Source organism: Schistocerca piceifrons, chromosome 4 (genome assembly GCF_021461385.2).
Source record: "Schistocerca piceifrons isolate TAMUIC-IGC-003096 chromosome 4, iqSchPice1.1, whole genome shotgun sequence".
Lineage (NCBI taxonomy): Eukaryota > Metazoa > Arthropoda > Insecta > Orthoptera > Acrididae > Schistocerca > Schistocerca piceifrons.
The window spans coordinates 191,380,981-191,399,804 of record NC_060141.1 but is presented as its reverse complement, the minus strand read 5'-3'; the positions used below and the strand labels follow the sequence as shown (position 1 = coordinate 191,399,804).

Here is an 18,824-nt window from a genome sequence, read left to right as displayed (position 1 = left end):
TATGTGGGCACAACGACAGAGCAACGTCACTGCCACAGCTCTCTTCCAAGAGCACTGACATGGCACGTGTTTACAGGCAACAGTCCAATGAACATCATGCGACTAACTCGTTGCGCTAGCGCTGACCTCTCGTGGTGATTCCGAGAACTTTCCAAACCACCCTCGTACATGGGAAAACTAAATATTTAGTGGATTTTTAAACAAGAACTCTGGTCAGCCACGATTTATTTTCTTGAAATGTCCCAGATCTTTTAATTTTTCGTGCCTGTTTGAGTAAATTTTAGAATTAAAAGTTTGGTAGTATCCCCTCAACTCACCAACTGCTGGAACAATACATGTCATTAAGTTAACCTAAAGAGATCCACAACTTCTCCCTTCCCTCAAGTCGATGTGCAAATTTGGTATGGCTCTTTTCCTGAATTTTCCTTGTCTTGAATAGCTCAGGTGAGAGCTATTTTACTGTATTAACGTGTCAGGATTGGCGAGAAAGGGGAAGCAGTAGGCACCCGTTGAGGTGATGAAGTTACACATATGATAGACATGATGGTTTATTTCAGTAAAATGTGGTTGAAGGCAGGCTTAGAGAAAGCGCCGCAGCAGCCCAAGAGAGCAGGAGAGGAGAGTGTCTAACAGGGTTGGAAGCTGCCAGCAGAAGAAAGCAGATGGCGTGTCCACTCTGGCAGCTGGTCGCGGCTCCACCCACATGTGACCACCTCCAAACCTCTCTGTTGGACAGCCAAATTGTAGATGCGCAGTTCAGTAACGTTACCTCGTCAGCAACACGTGACTTTAGCTACTGATGGTTCAACATGTGAGTTTCGAAGTGGTTCTGTCCAGTATAATGCAATGTGACTTACGAGCTGTAACTAGCCACCAGGCAGAAGGCGCTGGCAAACATCAATTGAAATAAAAAAAATTAAATTTTTATAATATTACATCCATTCAGTAATGGCCCCCACTGTACAACTGCGAGCGTGACTCTTAAGTTATCAAACCAAAGAAACTCTTGTGTCCATATTAAATGTGATTTTGTTAAGGCTGTTTTCTGTGGGAGAAGAAGGGATGCTGCACTTGTCAAACAGTAAGTGACCCATTGGAGGAAGAAAGGAAGAAGAGAGAGAAGGAGCAGCCGTATATTTCATCTAAATGTTTTTGTTTTCACTAGCAACTAGGTGTAATTCCGTTGTATTTGATCTACTGTGATTGGTACCATATGATTTTAATACTGCTAAAATCTGGAAGATAATATCTCACAGAAAAGTAATTATTTCCAGAGAACAAACCGTGAATATTATCTGTTTCCGCTGCTAGTATCTTCTCTCTACACAGTACTCACGGTATTCAACAATTTGAAAATGATAGATGTTTAAATACACTCATTCCTCCAGCTCCTACAGTGTCCTTTAGGCATAGGATTTAGACTCTTCCTTTTGCAGCTTATGATAGGTATGTGCCTGATAATAGACCAGCATGAAATAAATAAATAAAAGTACTCTCTGTTGGGCAACTTACGTCAGTATACATAAAATCATATAAATGTGACAGAGAACTTAAAATTGGAAACAAACACTCTAAGGAAAAAAGGAACTAAGGTATCAAAAATACTTAATAGCACTATGTTCTTGAAACCAGTCTACAGGGCATTACTTACGAGATTGTATATCACTACAACCTGTATCATGAAACTTGGTTCCTGATGAATTGACATAAATAGCTGTGGACAGAATATGTGAAAAAAGTTCAAGAGAAGAAGACAGCTTTTAAGAAATCATATGTTGACTTGTCTCTGTCTCATAGTATCCTCTCCTGGAGATCTGAATTGAGGACTCTTTTAATGTGGATAAATTTGTATAGAGTTGCATCTTGAAGGTCTTCTATGGACTGTTTTTGTATTATTGAGGATTCTCCTGCTGGCCAAACCATACAGAATGTCTACATTACCATACAAACTAGACATAATGGATAATTCTAAAAAGGTGAAAAAGATAAATTGATAATGAGACAACATTAGAAACAGTAAGTCTGACATACCCTGAAGGTCAGTGGCATCACATCAACTAATGGAAAAAGAAGGAAATTTTGGGATAGAAATAGATAACATTTTTTTTTCTTTTCTATCAAATTTCACTGTTCAAATTTTGAAGGTGACGTTGAAGCCATCACAATTGCAATAAGTCAACTAGACAATTTATTCCATCTGTTCAACAAAGCAGTCATATTTTGTGATGCTAGAGCAGGAATTTCACTGGTTATCAACACACAAGATCCAAAAGTCATCAAAATTAAATAAGGCTAAGAAGTAATTAAGTCACTACAACAAAAAGAACAATATAATTATGGTCCAGTGCATACAATCTCTAACAATTACAATGATCCCATAAAATTTCATGTGTATGAAAGATCTTGAAAAACCTCACAAATGACTCAGTACTGTAGTACCTAATGAAACAAGAATAGAAGCAGTAGCCATTTTGTGCTTGACTGCCGTGCATGACTATTTAGCAAATTACCAGCGTACCTCTCCAATCTGTCGACAAGCCAGGTGGCACAATGGTTAGCACACTGGAATCACATTTGGGCGGATGGTGGTTCACATCTCTTCTGGTCGTCCAGATTTAGGTTTTCCATGATTTCCCTAAATCACTCCAGGAAAACGCAGGATGGTTCCTTTGAAAAGAGCATGACCGATCTCCTTCTCCATTCCTTCATAATCTGAGCATGTGCTCTGTCTGTAATGACACCACAGTTGACAGGATGTAAAACTGTAATTTTCTTTTGTTCTGTCCTTCTCTATCCTATTGTCTCCTAAATGTGTTTTGTGCTATGAAATTGGTTCAGTCATGAATAAAGAATATTTAAAAAACTGTATTAAATGAAGATGTTGTTATTCAGACTTACATTTTGTTCTGGAGCAAGAAGGTGAATGACTATAAGTAAAGTGCCAAAACATTACAATAATAATAATAATAATAATAATAATAATAATAATAATAATAATAATAATAATAATATTTAAGAAGTAATAAACCAACAAGCACAAAAAAGCTGCAGGCATTTATGGTCACCAAAAAGTGAAAGAAAGAGAGCATACAGGGTGGACGAGAAGTCCCATAACCCCTATTACTGAATGCTAATTAATTTTATTTGTTTTAGCATAAGTACATACTTTCTTATTAAGTATCCAAGATATTAGTATGTTCCCCATCATGCTGTAAATACATTTACATACTCCTACATGTTCTTCTTGACACATTTTTGAGCATGTCCAGTGTTACAACACCAAACGCATCCTCGAAACAGCATTGTGCCGTTCCCTGTTTGTAGAATAATGACATGCAGATACATACACTTTCATGAGTCCCCATAACGAGTTGTCGTCTGTGGTGAGGTCAGGGTGACAATTTCAAGGGAACTGGTGTTGCTGATGAACCACAGCCTGTCCACTCTTCTGGAAAGCGTTCATTAGAAACTCAAGCATTTCAAGAATGTAGTTGGAGGTGCTTCATCTAGCTGCAAACGTATGCATCATGCGAAACCCATTTCCTGAAGTTGATGTATTAAGAATGTTTGTAACATGTGCAAATAATGGCAGCAAAATGCACAAATATTTTGTGAGATGTTGTGGCCATTTTTAATGTACTGAGTAAATGATATGTTTTGACCACTGTATTTATTAATTTTATACTGCCTTATGCATTGTGGTCTTACACCTTTGTCAAAGGCCTTATGAGAGAAATACAAGAAATGGTATCAGTGAAAATACATTGGTAAAGTTCCATCAAAAGAGGCAGAACTCACCAAATATCTGCAACACATTCTTAGGTAAAATGAAACTAGAGTTGTCCAATATGAATACAAAGTATCTGGTCTGCATTAATTGATGACATTTGAGTGCTAACTGACTCCCTGTACACATCGAAGTATTAGGTGAAGAAGCTGATTTTAATGAAAATTTTATATTTGGAAATACAGAAACCTTATACGATTGATTGATACAATGTCATTCTAAATGACAGATAACATTCTATTATATCTTTTACATCACCCAGTTTCTTATCTTACAAACATCCATCTAGTGTAAGGAGACTGGTGGAAATTATCTCCTCAAGATGGCGTTCATATAAAAATATAATTACATAATAAGTGAACATCCATCTGTTGAATAAAGTATTACAATAAATTCATAATTTAATATCCAGAGTCAGTTTGCACTCATATGTCATCAAATAAAGTAGACCAGACTGAGCGAGGTGGTGCAGTGGTTAGCAAACTGGACTCGCATTCAGGAGGATGCAGTTCAATCCTGTGTCCGGCCATCCTGATTTAGGTTTTCTGTGATTTCCCTAAATCGCCTTAGGTAAATGCTGGGGTGGTTTCTTTGAAAGGGCACGACTGACTTCCTTCACTGTCCGACGAGACCGATGACCTCGCTGTTTGGTCTCGTCCTCCCTAATCAACCCAACCCCCCAGAAAATGAAAACCTATCAATGAAAGTAAACCAGGTACTTTGTGTCCATATTTGACAACTTTAATTTCATTTTACTTAAGAATATGTTATAGATGAGTTCTACCTCTATTTTTTACGATGTGCGTTTCATGTATTTTATCATTGTTCTTGAGTGTGTGCTCTTAGCGTCTTTGAGAAAGACATAAGGCCGAAACACGTGACAGTGTAAAATCAATAAATATAGTGATCAAGACTGATACCAGTTACAGGATATATACACCGAAGAGACAAAGAAACTGGTACACCTGCCTAATATCATGTAGGGCCCCTGCGAGCATGCAGAAGTGCCGCGATGCGATGTGGCATGGACTCGACTAATGTCTGAAGTAGTGCTGGAGGCAATTGACACCGTGGATCCTGGAGTGCTGTCTGTAAATTTGTAAGAGTACTCTTTTGAACAGCACATTGCAAGGCATCCCAGGTGTGTTCAATAATGTTAATGTCTGGGGAGTTTGTTGACTAGCAGAAGTGTTTAAACTCAGAAGAGTGTTCTTGGAGCTACTGTGTAGCAATTCTGGATTTGTGGTGTGTTTCATTGTCCTGCTGGAATTGTCGAAATCCGTTGGAATGCACAATGGATGTGAAATGCTTGCAGGTGATCAGACAGGATGCTTACGTACGTGTCACCTGTCACAGTCGTATCTAGGCATATCAGGGGTCCCATCTCACTCCAGCTGCACCTGCCCCACACCATTAAAGAGCCTCACCAGCTTAAATGTCCCCTGCTGATATGCAGGGTCCATGGATTCATAAGGTTGTCTCGATACCCGTACACATCCATCCGCTCAATACAATTTGAAATGAGACTCATCTGACCAGGCAACATGTTTCCAGTCGTCAGTAGTTCAGTGTCGGTGCAGACAGGCCAAGGCGAGGCGCACATGAATAGGCCTTTGGCTCCGAAAGCCCATATTGATGATTTGTCATTGAATGGGTCACATGCTGACACTTTTTGGTGTCCCATCATTGAAATCTGCAGCAATTTGCAGAAGGGTTGCACTTCTGTTACGTTGAACACTTCTCTTCAATTGTCGTTGGTCCTGTTCTTGCAAGATCTTTTTCTGCTGCAGCGATGTCAGAGATTTGATGTTTTACCAGATTTCTGATATTAACAATACACTCGTGAAATGGTCATACGGGAAAATCCCCACTTCATCGCTACCTCAGAGATGCTGTGCCCCATCGCTTGTGCGGTGACTATAATACCACGTTCAGACTCACTTAAATATTGATAACTTGCCATTGTAGCAGCAATAATCAATCTAACAACAGTGCCAGACTCTTGTTGCCTTATAAAGGTGTTGCCGACTGCAGGGCAGTATTCTGCATGTTTACATACCTCTGTATTTGAATATGCATGCCTATACCGGTTACTTTGGTGCTTCAGTGTGAATAGTTTGTGCCATTCACAGTGCCTTCAAAAAAGTATGGTCCAAGCAAATGTTGTGTTGTTGTCACTGCCCATATTGTTACATGAGGTGGATTGCTTTCTAACTTGAATGTGTAATGAGGATTCTCTTGGGCCAAAACGACAATTTTGTAGCATGTGAGCAGTAATAGATGCCACATTCATATGAAAACATAACCTCGGCATGGTTAATTGCATTTGGAAATAGCATTAACAAAGCATGGCACACTACAGTATGCTTATTCTGGTCTGTAACTGACAACTTATTTGTGAAAGTCAGTCAAAAGGGTTGGATCATAAGATATTCATTTATGTGACCTTGTATTGTTGCCCTCTGTATATCGAGTTCCGAAGCACATTTATGTGTTGGCTTAATAGGAAATTGTTCAATTGAAGCAGAGACTCTGACATGTTTCTTCTTGTGTTTTCTTCTTTCCACACTGCACTCTTTCTGAAGCACATTTATGTGTTGGCTTAATAGGAAATTGTTCAATTGAAGCAAAGACTCTGACATGTTTCTTCTTGTGTTTTCTTCCTTCCACACTGCACTCTGTCTTTAACATTGCCAAAAGCAAAAGCACAAGCATGTCTTTCCTAATCCAGAGCTGTTGCCTTTCATGTTGGAATCTTATTAAATTTTTCTTGGAATGCTTCCATAATCTGTCTCAATTGTCCACCCTGTGTGTTGTCGTTCATGCACCCACAGACTTGTCGCTAAGCATTCCTCAGTAGTGTAACAATTACCATTCACATCTGCCATGGCTACAGATTAAAACTCGTCTGCAGCTGCAAAAATGTGTGAACATGAATTCCAACAATTGATAGGAAGTAGTATAGCTACCAACCGGTATAACAAGGTTTGATACTAAACATGGGTTACAGGGATACGGGAACTTCTTGCCCAGCTTGTACTGTGCTGTGTTATATGATTAATCTAAAATGACAGATGGAGAGAGAAAAATACAGTATATGGTTTGGCCAAGGGACAAAAAATGAGTGCCTAAGATGTTGAACATTACATTTGCATTATGAACAAGGATGGATAAAAGCTTCAGGGCAGGAACCAAATCCCACAAAGGTGAACCTGCATATTGATGCATTTTTCAATACTGAATTTTATCGCTTGCTAGTTCCAGAAGGCATACTAATTAATGGAGAAGTCATTCCATCATTGCTGAGATATTAGCAAGAACGTTGAACAGGATGAGCCTTTGGTCTAGGAGGAAAACTCATCTGAAATAGCCTCCTGGCTGATTGATTCTTCAGTGCTGTAATAAATCAGACAAGTACCAAATGATTGGGGCTGATTGATTCTTCAGTGCTGTAATAAATGTCAGACAAGTACCAAATGATAGCTTGACTCAAGTAACTACACTGTTTTCAAGAACAGGAGCTAAATCGGCCAGCTGTTGTCTGGTACATCTTTTACCTAGAGTGAAGATAATTGAAAGAATCTTGTCTCATCAAATCTGTACGTTTCAGTAGGGAAACAAAGTACTGCATGCACTGTCCAGCTGGTCCATCCAACATTATTCCACTGACAGTTGGAGTCCACTCCTATTGTTGATCATCATACACACCACTTCGTCAGAATTACGGAAAAAGATACCATGCACTTTCGCAGGGTTATGATTGCTTCTTGAAATTCTGCAAAGAACAGACTCAGTGAGGAATGTGAGCATACTTTGATACCTTGGGTCCTACTTACAAATTAATGGCAGCATGAATAGTAGTGAAAGGATTGATATCATAAGTAAGCTGAATGCAGTGATGGGACCTGTAACAAACAAATGCTGCTAGGCGTGAAGGCCAAGATATAAAATACTGTTGTTTATCTTGTAGCACTGTGGCACAGAGTACTGGGAAGTAATAGTGACTATTGGCAGAAATTTCTCTGTTATGGGAATGCATATGCTAAGTTGGATGATAGGATTTTACCTTATTTGCTCACATTTTCAGTGACAGTGTCCATCAGAGGTGCGACGTACATTTCATCACAGAGAAAATGAATGAAGGAAGGCCAACTTTTTTAGTGTGGATTGCAAATTATTTAGGAGTAACGGAGATTACTCAGCAAAAAGGCAGAAGCACTGCATTGTTGATAGGAAGATAAGCAAAACCTACAGAGCTTGGCTGACTTTCAGAATGCACCTCCTTTTTCAAGGTTGTAGGAAAAACATCCACACAAACACACACACACTTTTCACACTTACTCACATGCACACTTCTGTCTCAGGCATGTGTGTGTGTGTTTTTCCTACAAGCTTGAAAAGGAAGTGCATTCCAAAAGCTAGCCGAGCTCTTTACCTTTTGTTTGTGTACCTATAGATGAAGCAGTGCTTCTGCCTTTCAGTGAGCCATCTTCTTTATTCCTAAATAATTCATAATTCTTAACCAGAACTTTCTGGACATATCCTGAGAGTAGAATTAACTATCTTTGCGAAAACTGTTTAAAGCCTCAAAATGAATGGCAGGTAGACATGAGGATAATCTATGAAGAGAGAATAAGACGTAATGTGGCAAATGTGGTGTCCAAGATTCAAAGCAGTAAATACTAATGAAGTGGGTGGACCTTAGGATAAAGAAGAAGAGGAAGAAGAAGAAGAATCTCTGCTTGTCTTTGAGTTAAACAACAAAAAAACAAACAATGTTTCACAAATACTGACGATGTACTTACATGGTGAAAACTCAGTTCAAATTTACTGAGCTCATTGACTATTTCAATGAGTGCCTCATAAGTCTTTTTATTCTTCTTGTTTCAAAGTCCAGTTGAATACTGGAAGCCTGGAGTAATCTGTAAATAACTGTACACAAAATCATTAAACTAGATTTTTCACTGTCCAAACCAACAGTGATTAGCTTTTATGTGTTAAACTTCATTTTGTTAACTTAAAAGATCAGTAAAGTACATAGACCTCTCTACAGGCAATTAAAGGCCTATGAAACTGTTCAAAAAAGTGGTCAAGAACGATGTAACAAATGATATAGTATGTAAAAGATAAGCTGTCAAAAGTTTTTACAGTAATCATGAATGTTGTGTGTCCACCCTTCATCAAATGGCACACATCTAATCAGTAGTTCAATTTTGCCCATAACTGATCCAGCATATCAGATGTGAAGATAAGAACAACTGCTGCAATGTGTTGTGAGTCTTTGATGACATGTACTAGAGATGGAATATAAATGCTATCCTTGATTTAACCCCACAATAAAAATGTCAGAGCATGGAGTTGGGTAATATGGTGGACACTTGGCAGGTCAGTGATTGCAGCATGGCCTATACAGTGACTTGGCAGTGTCTCATGCACATAATCTGATACACAATTGTTGAAATGTGGAGGTGTGCCATTATGCTGAAGGATAAAATATTTGCTATCAGTTTCAGGTTATGGTGTGAGGCATGGTTGCGGCACTACAAAATAGGTGATACTGTTAGCGAACAGCTATCCTCCTCCAATTTCTTGTGTTGCTTTACTATGCTGTTGTAACCTGATGGTGTCTTGTGAAACTTGCCACAGAAAGCTCGTTGCATGCTCACTACTGATTGGCAACATGTAAATTCTATCAGACAAAATGCATTCTCTCCCAAATTTGTTGCCATTTTCAGCATCTACAGTTGGTTGCACATTTCCAGACTAATTTGCAGAAAAAAAGAAGTTTAGCATTTAATTTACAATGGTTTTTTAAAATGCTTCATGGAACTTCTAATCGTCCTTATTTTGTTCTTGCCTCCCAATATCTTTTGTTTGACACATGTTACTATGTTACAAAGGCACTTTTCTATGCTCCATATTCTCTCCACCCTATGTATAAATTTTAATTTTCCGTACGTCCTATGAAAACAGCATAACAACTAGCATATGGATCCCCCCCCCACAAAAAAAAACCAAGCAATTTGACAGTGGCTTGATACTGCCATACAACTCAGTGGATTGTCAGTCTCAAGGTAATTTTAAGCTGAATATGGGCTTGCTTAAACGTTAAATTTTCTCTGTGTTACTTTCAATTTCTGATGTTACTTATAAGACCAGAACTTTACTGACAGTCTAGTAAGTGAAATAAAGCTGTCTGCAACCCAAATATTGGTTTGCACACAGCAGTGCTTTACTATTCATGGTCCCAAAGGAGCGGTATTTCCCTTCCTCCAACTTTTGAACTGACTTACTGTTCTAGTTATAGGGGACTTACAATTTGGCATGGACTCTGAATAAAACAATAAATAAATAGTGTAATGTGACATATTTCACATTAACAGCTCATTGACAGGTTTGAAAGAAGTGATGTTACCAAAAAATATTCCAGTACCAGCTGGGGATTGAGTGCCAGATCTCTGGTTTTGTAAACGACACACTAAACATCCTTAACCCCAATTGATTTGAGATATCTGCCTAGAAACATAAATAATCCACTTATGAAAGGTGTAGGAAAGACACTCCACTCCAGCTGTTCTGTAAGACAAAATAATTTTGTGACAAATGCCTGGCACTCTACTAGAATGACTGAGTGATGTGTGACACGGTAAATGTGTACACAGTTGTAAAGAGGGAAGAATTCATTCAAGAAAGTTCCTACATTGTACCAATAAGAGGAACTGTTGATGATTGTTGGCCCCTGAAGCCCACATATGGGCTCCGCAATTGCACTGTAAAGTGAAGACATATTCTAGAAACAACCCATAGGTAGTGTTGATGGCATTCTCCACCACATCCTTTTTCCAAGGTACACAGGAGAGCTTTTGTAAAGTTTTTGAAAGTAGGAAACAGGTATTGGTTGATTTAAGGGTGTGTGCTGGGAAATTAGGGATGTTTGTCTTTCTCAGAGGGTAAGAACATAGTCTACAGGTTTAATTTATCATAGCATTCAAATATTACATTATTGTTGGTATGCCTTACTTTCCAGTACTGTGTAGTGCAAAGAAAATAATGAATATTTTGTCTCTATCTGTTATTAACATAATTGTAACTGAAAAATGTAAATTCATGGTTTCATTAATTTACTCAGGAGAATATGAAGAAATCAGCAGAAGATTTGTCTAAAGAACTTAAAGATAAAAGTGAAGAAGAGAAAGCACAAAAAGAAGCTCTTGCAAAAGCTGAGAAGAGGGTAAGTTCATAAATGTGTACATTCATATGCTATGTTATGAATATGTAGTATGGTTATTTCTGATGGTTTATTCAGTGAGAAATAATATTAAGGATGTCATATGATGAAGTGTATGTGTTAATTAATACATATAAGGTAAATGGCTGCTCGCCAAGAAGCAGAGCTGAGCCATGATCAATCAGCAGCATTAGAAAGGATTATTATAACTTGCTAAGCTTTTTTGCTCTAGTCGGCCTTCAGTTTTGTGTGTGTGTGTGTGTGTGTGTGTGTGTGTGTGTGTGTGTTCCTTTTTACTGATTAACCTATATTTTAAATGTGCATACAGTAGTTTTCCTGTCTAATCGTGGTTGGTTGATTTGGTGGAGGGAACCAAACGGTGATGTCATTGGTCTCTTTGAATTAGGGAAGGATGGGGGCTGTGCCCTTTCATTGTCTGAAGTGATTTAGGGAAATCACAGAAAATCTTAAATCGGGATGGCTGGATGTGGGTTGGACCACCATCCTCCCAAATACCAGTCCAGTGTGCATTTAATCTTTAAATACATATACTTCTCCTTGATTTCATGTATTTTGTATTTCCTCCAACATGATTAATTTCGTATACACGTTCTCTGCTGTATCCTGACACTTAGAATGTGAACATAATTTCAAGATTTTGACCCATCAGTTTAAATCAGTTTTTTACACTATGCTCCGATAAACATTTTGACAAATATTAGCTGTATATATATTTTAAACATAAACGTGTGGTTCCTGAGGAGGGGCAGCAGCCTTTTCAGTAGTTGCAGGGGAAACAGTCTGGATGATTGACTGACCTGGCCTTGTAACACTAACCAAAATGGCCTTGCTGTGCTGGTACTGTGAACGGCTAAAAGCAAGGGTAAACTACAGCTGTAATTTTTCCCGAGGGCATGCAGCTTTACTGCATGATTAAATGATGATGACGTCCTCTTGGGTAAAATATTCCGGAGGTAAAATAGTCCCCCATTCGGATCTCCGGGCGGGGACTACTCAAGAGGACGTCGTTATCAGGAGAAAGAAAACTGGCGTTCTACGAATCGGAGCGTGGAATGTCAGATCCCTTAATTGGGCAGGTAGGTTAGAAAATTTAAAAAGGGAAATGGATAGGTTAAAGTTAGATATAGTGGGAATTAGTGAAGTTCGGTGGCAGGAGGAACAAGACTTTTGGTCAGGTGAATACAGGGTTATAAATACAAAATCAAATAGGGGTAATGCAGGAGTAGGTTTAATAATGAATAAAAACAAAGGAGTGCGGGTAAGCTACTACAAACAGCACAGTGAATGCGTTATTGTGGCCAAGATAGACACGAAGCCCACGCCCACTACAGTAGGACAAGTTTATATGCCAACTAGCTCTGCAGATGATGAAGAAATTGATGAAATGTGTGATGAGATAGAAGAAATTATTCAGGTAGTGAAGGGAGACAAAAATTTAATAGTCATGGATGACTGGAATTCGACAGTAGGAAAAGGAAGAAAAGGAAACGTAGTAGGTGAATATGGATTGGGGCTAAGAAATGCAAGAGGAAGCCACCTGGTAGAATTTTGCATAGAGCACAACTTAATCATAGCTAACACTTGGTTCAAGAATCATGAAAGACAGTTGTATACATGGAAGAACCCTGGAGATACTGTAAGGTTTCAGATAGATTATATAATGGTAAGACGGAGATTTAGGAACCAGATTTTAAATTGTAAGACATTTCCGGGGGCAGATGTGGACTCTGACCACAATCTGCTGGTTATGAACTGTAGGTTAAAACTGAAGAAACTGCAAAAAGGTGGGAATTTAAGGAGATGGGACCTGGACAAACTGAAAGAACAAGAGGTTGTAGAGAGTTTCAGGGAGAGCATAAGGGAACAATTGACAGGAATGGGGGAAAGAAATACAGTAGAAGAATGGGTAGCTCTGAGGGATGAAATAGTGAAGGCAGCAGAGGATCAAGTAGGTAAAAAGACGAGGGCTAGTAGAAATCCTTGGGCAACAGAAGAGATACTGAATTTAATTGATGAAAGGAGAAAGTACAAAAATGCAGTAAGTGAAGCAGGCAAAAAGGAATACAAACGTCTCAAAAATGAGATTGACAGGAAGTACAAAATGGCTAAGCAGGGATGGCTAGAGGACAAATGTAAGGATGTAGAGGCTTATCTCACGAGGGGTAAGATAGGTACTACCTACAGGAAAAAAGAGAGCTTTGGAGAAAAGAGAACCACTTGTATGAATATCAAGATCTTTGATGGAAACCCAGTTCTGAGCAAAGAAGGGAAAGCAGAAAGGTGGAAGGAGTATATAGAGGGGCTGTACCGGGGCGATGTTCTTGAGGACTATATTATGGAAATGGAAGAGGAGGTAGATGAAATGGTAGATATGATACTGCGTGAAGAGTTTGACAGAGCACTGAAAGACCTGAGTCGAAACAAGGCCCCAGGAGTAGACAACATTCCATTAGAACTACTGACAGCCTTGGGAGAGCCAGTCCTGACAAAACTCTACCATCTGGTGAACAAGATGTATGAGACAGGCGAAATTCCCTCAGACTTCAAGAAGAATATAATAATTGCAATCCCAAAGAAAGCAGGTGTTGACAGATGTGAAAATTACCGAACTATCAGTTTAATAAGTCACAGCTGCAAAATACTAACATGAATTCTTTACAGACGAATGGAAAAACTGGTAGAAGCCGACCTCGCGGAAGATCAGTTTGGATTCCGTAGAAATGTTGGAACACGTGAGGCAGTACTGACCTTACGACTTACCTTAGAAGAAAGATTAAGGAAAGGCAAACTTATGTTTGTAGCATTTGTAGACTTAGAGAAAGCTTTTGACAATGTTGACTGGAATACCCTCTTTCAAATTATGAAGGTGGCAGGGGTAAAATACAGGGTGCAAAAGGCTATTCACAATTTGTACAGAAACCAGACGGCAGTTATAAGAGTCGAGGACATGAAAGGGAAGCAGTGGTTGGGAAGGGGGTGGGGCAGGGTTGTACCCTCTCCCCAATGCTATTCAATCTGTATATTGAGCAAGCAGTAAAGGAAACAAAAGAAAAGTTCGGAGTAGGTATTAAAATCCATGGAGAAGAAATAAAAACTTTGAGGTTTGCCGATGACATTGTACTTCCATCAGAGACAGCAAAGGACTTAGAAGAGCAGTTGAATGGAATGGACAGTGTCTTGAGAGGAGGATATAAGATGAACATCAACAAAAGCAAAACGAGGGTAATGGAATGTAGGCAGGTTAACTCAGGTGATGCTGAGGGAATTAGATTAGGAAATGAGACACTTAAAGTAGTGAAGGAGTTTTGCTATTTGGAGGGAAAAATATCTGATGATGGCCGATGTAGAGAGGATATAAGATGTAGACTGGCAATGGCAAGGAAAGCATTTCTGAAGAAGAGAAATTTGTTAACATCGAATATAGATTTAAGTGTGAGGAAGTCGTTTCTGAAAGTATTTGTATGGAGTGTAGCCATGTATGGAAGTGAAACATGGACGACAAATAGTTTGCACAAGAAGAGAATAGAAGCTTTCGAAATGTGGTGCTACAGAAGAATGGCGAAGATTAGATGGGTAGATCACGTAACTAATGAGGAGGTAATGAATAGAATTGGGGAGAAGAGGAGTTTGTGGCACAACTTGACTAGAAGGGATTGGTTGGTAGGACATGTTCTGACGCATCAAGGGATCACCAGTTTAGTATTGGAGGGCAGCGTGGAGGGTAAAAATTGTAGAGGGAGACCAAGAGATGAATACACTAAGCAGATTCAGAAGGATGTAGGTTGCAGTAGTTACTCAGAGATGAAGAAGCTTGCACAGGATAGAGTAGCATGGAGAGCTGCATCAAACCAGTCTCAGGACTGAAGACCACAACAACAACAACATATATTTTAAATATATGTAATGTATTAAATATGTATTTAATATATAGATGTGAAACATTGTGTGTGCTTCTTTTTTGGTGATGTAAGCTGTGGCGGAAAGCTTTATTTATAAGTTTCTCTTAATTGTGCCTGTCTACATCTTAATGTATCTTCTTTATGGTAAGTAGCAATGTATGTTTTCTTATGTGCTTGATATTCCTACCTGGAGTATCCATTCTTGGATTTTGCCAAACGGCTTTTCTTCCATCCTACAACCCTGTGATGTTTTCCTATGTTACTTTCCTCTATAGCATTACTCTTCTCAGTGACCATTCTTTCTCTTCTTTCTTGTGTTTATTCACTGCCTTCTAAACCTCATCTACTTCCAAGCCACACGCTATCAACGATCATCCGTGCGCAACACAGACTTTGTGATGGCGCAGATCGTTGATGCAACATCTGTTGCCCCAGAATCTTTCCTTCGGTAATTATATATATATTTTTTATTCTATTGATGCCACTTCACCCCTCATTCTGATGTACTGCAATGTTTTATCTCCCACACTTATCGGTGCCACGCAAGCTTTGGATCCTCAAACTAATCCATTCCCCCTCCCCCTCTCTTGAATTATCACAATACACACTCCCATACCACATTGTTCCTTTTCTTCCTTGTATCTGCATGTTTTTAACAAATTCTTGGGTATTTTTCATGGTTTCACACAGTTTGAAGCATTTGTGCGTATTTTACGTGTCTCTGTATACTTTTGCATTTCGGTGCATGTTTTTTGTGTCTTTGCATTTTTTTGTGCTTTTCTTACATGTCTTTTTGCTTTTCTAACTACTCTCACACCCGTCATCATCTATTTTGCCCAATTCTGCATAATTCCCATTTTCTTTATACTATTCCTGCCACAATGGACCCCTGCTCCATCTTTCTGTACCAGTTCAGAAGAGTACCCCTTTCCCTGGCTAAAACCTGCTCCCATATCCTATTTCTCAGTGCTGCCTAAAGCATGGAATCCGCCCCCCCCCCCCCCCCCCCCCAACTCCCAAATGGACTAACCATAAAGTTACCTTTCTCTGGATCCCATCCCTCCTTTCACAGTGACCTGCTCCTTTTCAGATTCCGCTAATCCTTGGCCCTCACAAACCTGGTACTGCAAAAACACATCTCCATGGCACAGGCATTCCAGAATCACATCTGCTCCCTTCGCAGGATACTACTATGTGCAATCTCTACTCCATACATCACATCTCTGTGATTGAATCCCTTGCCCTCCAGCATCTGGAGGAGCATTTCAGATACAACCTCCATAAGTTATCCAACCAACCAGCTGACATCCTACTGCTGCCTCAGGACACCACTATCCAATCCCTATCCTACCCACAGTGTTCCTCCTCCTAGCCCCCCCCCCACCCCCCCCCCACCCCCCGCTATACCCTGCATAACTGATATTTTCAACTTGCCACATACCACAAAACTCCCCACAAACTCTCTGCCAAATCCAGAGCCAAAACATTCCTGTAACACCAAAACCTTCAGATCCGCTTATGTTTCAGTTTCATCCAAAGGCGTCACCTTTAGCCCTGCGCCAAAAATTTAACCTAGCTAGATTTGTCAAAGACCTACTCGCCTTCTCCCCATCACTGTAGTGGAGGCATTTCTTAGTCACCAATCTCTCCAAACAAAACCACCGTAATTCCAGCATTAAACACTGCCTCTTCCAGTTCATACCACCATCCAACCATGATCCTTCCCCCCTCCCATCTAACCACCTGTGGGTTGCCTTCCAGGAATTCCTTACCTCCAACTTAGCCTCACCATCTTTCCCCAGGTCCCTTTCTCAGAATGCTAAGCATTTGGCAGGAGAAAGAAGAGCCATACACAACCTCAAAATAAATTCTGACCTAATCGTCCTATCTGCAGACAAAGATTCCACCATTGTTGTTATGTATCACAGTCAAAAGGATGATACCGCTGTGGAAGACCCAGGTGCAAGGCCTGCCCATCCATCCACCCAGCACTTTTTATACCAATACTGTCAAAGGTTTATCCTACCACATCAGCGGCTGGGCCACTTGTGAAAGCAGCCATGTGATTTACTAGCTCTGCTGCAATCATTGCATGTTTTTTTGTATTGGTATGACTGCCAGCCAGCTGGTCACTAGGATGAACGGCCATTACTAAACTGTGATCAAGAGCAGAGTAAGCCATCCTGTAATGCAACATGCAGCTGAACATAACATGCTTGATTTCAATGGGTGCTTCACTGTCTGAGCCATCTGGATCCTTCCCTCCACCACCAGCTTTTCTGAACTGCGCGGAAGGGATTTATCCTTGCAACACATTCTCTGCTCCTGTAATTATCCCAGCCTCAACCTACAGTAACATACTGTCCCCATGTGCTCCACCCAGTAGTTTCTACCCCATCTGTTATCATCTCCTCCCCATTCTCATCTCCCAACCTCTTTGTTTGCCACCCTGTGCCAATGCACCCACGCCTCCCCCTTTTGCTCCTTTTTTCCTCTCATCCGTGCATCAAAACCTCATGACACTGCACCTGTAAACTCTTTAGTTTCTGCACACTCCACCAGACTCTGTTCCTCTGTCCCCCCACCTGTGCTATTCCTTCCTCTTCCCCATCCCCACTAGATTGCTGCTTGCATTGCATGTGATAGCTGCATTCTGACTGAGATGCTTGAATTGGTGGTCATGTGCATGAGGTGTGCTTGATTTTGTGTATGAATGGTGTGTGTTTCCCTTTTGCTGATGGAGACTGTGGCTGAAAGCTGTTTGTAAGTGTCTTTTAATTGTGCTTGTCTACAAGTTGATGTATCTATTAACATTCAGACAGACATAGATTGTATATTTTTTGAAGCAACAGTGTAGATGTTGTGCCAAGACCAACTGAGAGAAAGAAAATGCTGTTCTGTAAAAACATACAGTTTCATTTTCTTTCTCGCTGTCAGTTTAAACTTAGATATCAGGGCATTGAAACCATCAGATAAATTGTTTCTTCCACATACATTCTTTTTCATTATATATAATTTGAAACAAAAATTATATACACAACAGTATGCTGTTTTGCTTTCTTTGTTGCAGTCAGCTTTAAGATGAAAAAGAAATGTAACTTCCTAGGCTTTCTGTGCATAATACATCCTGAAGGTCTCTTCGGGTTTGCTGCTGGATCCTGAAATCAAAGATTCAATATTTTGGCGATCCAACTGTCCACTATCTTCAGGAGACCACTGTTGCTACATTCTCCTGAAGATAGTGGACAGGTGGATCGCTGAAATATTGAATCATGTTGATTTCAGAATCTGGCAGAAAACCCAAAGAGAACTTCAAAGAGGGCTGTCATATTTATGGCTTATTGACTTACGATTAGAATACCACTGTGGAATTTGAACCATCCAAAACTTTCCAGTCCTACGCATTCACACATTGAAATTATGAGAAATAATATCATTGAAGCTACTGATGATCCCAACCGATTTACCCATTCATTTTAAGTAATAATAATAATAATAATAAAATTTTATTGTCATTCGGCTGATTACAGCAATAGACAAAGTCAAGAGCATATATTTCTATATAAACTACTATATTGATGTAAATTGGTTTACATAAAATAGGAACACATTAGAATACAGTATTTTTATCTTCAAAAAATTCATCAATGGTGTAAAACAAATTGTTCACTAGTAGCTTGTATAATTTAGCTTTAAAAATATTTGCAGGCAGTTCTTTAAAGCCAGCACTTAGTCTATTAAACATCCTTAGTCCAAGAACTATGTATGAGTTCTGCAATTTTGATAATCTATGATATGACACATCTACAGATGTTTTGTTTCTAGTAATATGGCTATGAATATAACTTCTCAACCCAAAATTAGAGACATTGTTTCTAATGTGCAGTAA

General features: G+C 39.4%; 1 protein-coding gene across 1 annotated transcript in view; it reads left to right on the top strand.

Annotated features, from left to right (window-relative positions):
- LOC124794945 (centromere-associated protein E-like) overlaps window positions 1–18,824 on the top strand; it is a 622,348-nt gene that overhangs the window by 305,256 nt on the left and 298,268 nt on the right. Inside the window, exon 12 of the mRNA XM_047258659.1 lies at window positions 10,917–11,018. Within this exon, the coding sequence (XP_047114615.1) occupies window positions 10,917–11,018 (102 nt within the window). The remainder of the gene's footprint in view (window positions 1–10,916; window positions 11,019–18,824) is intronic.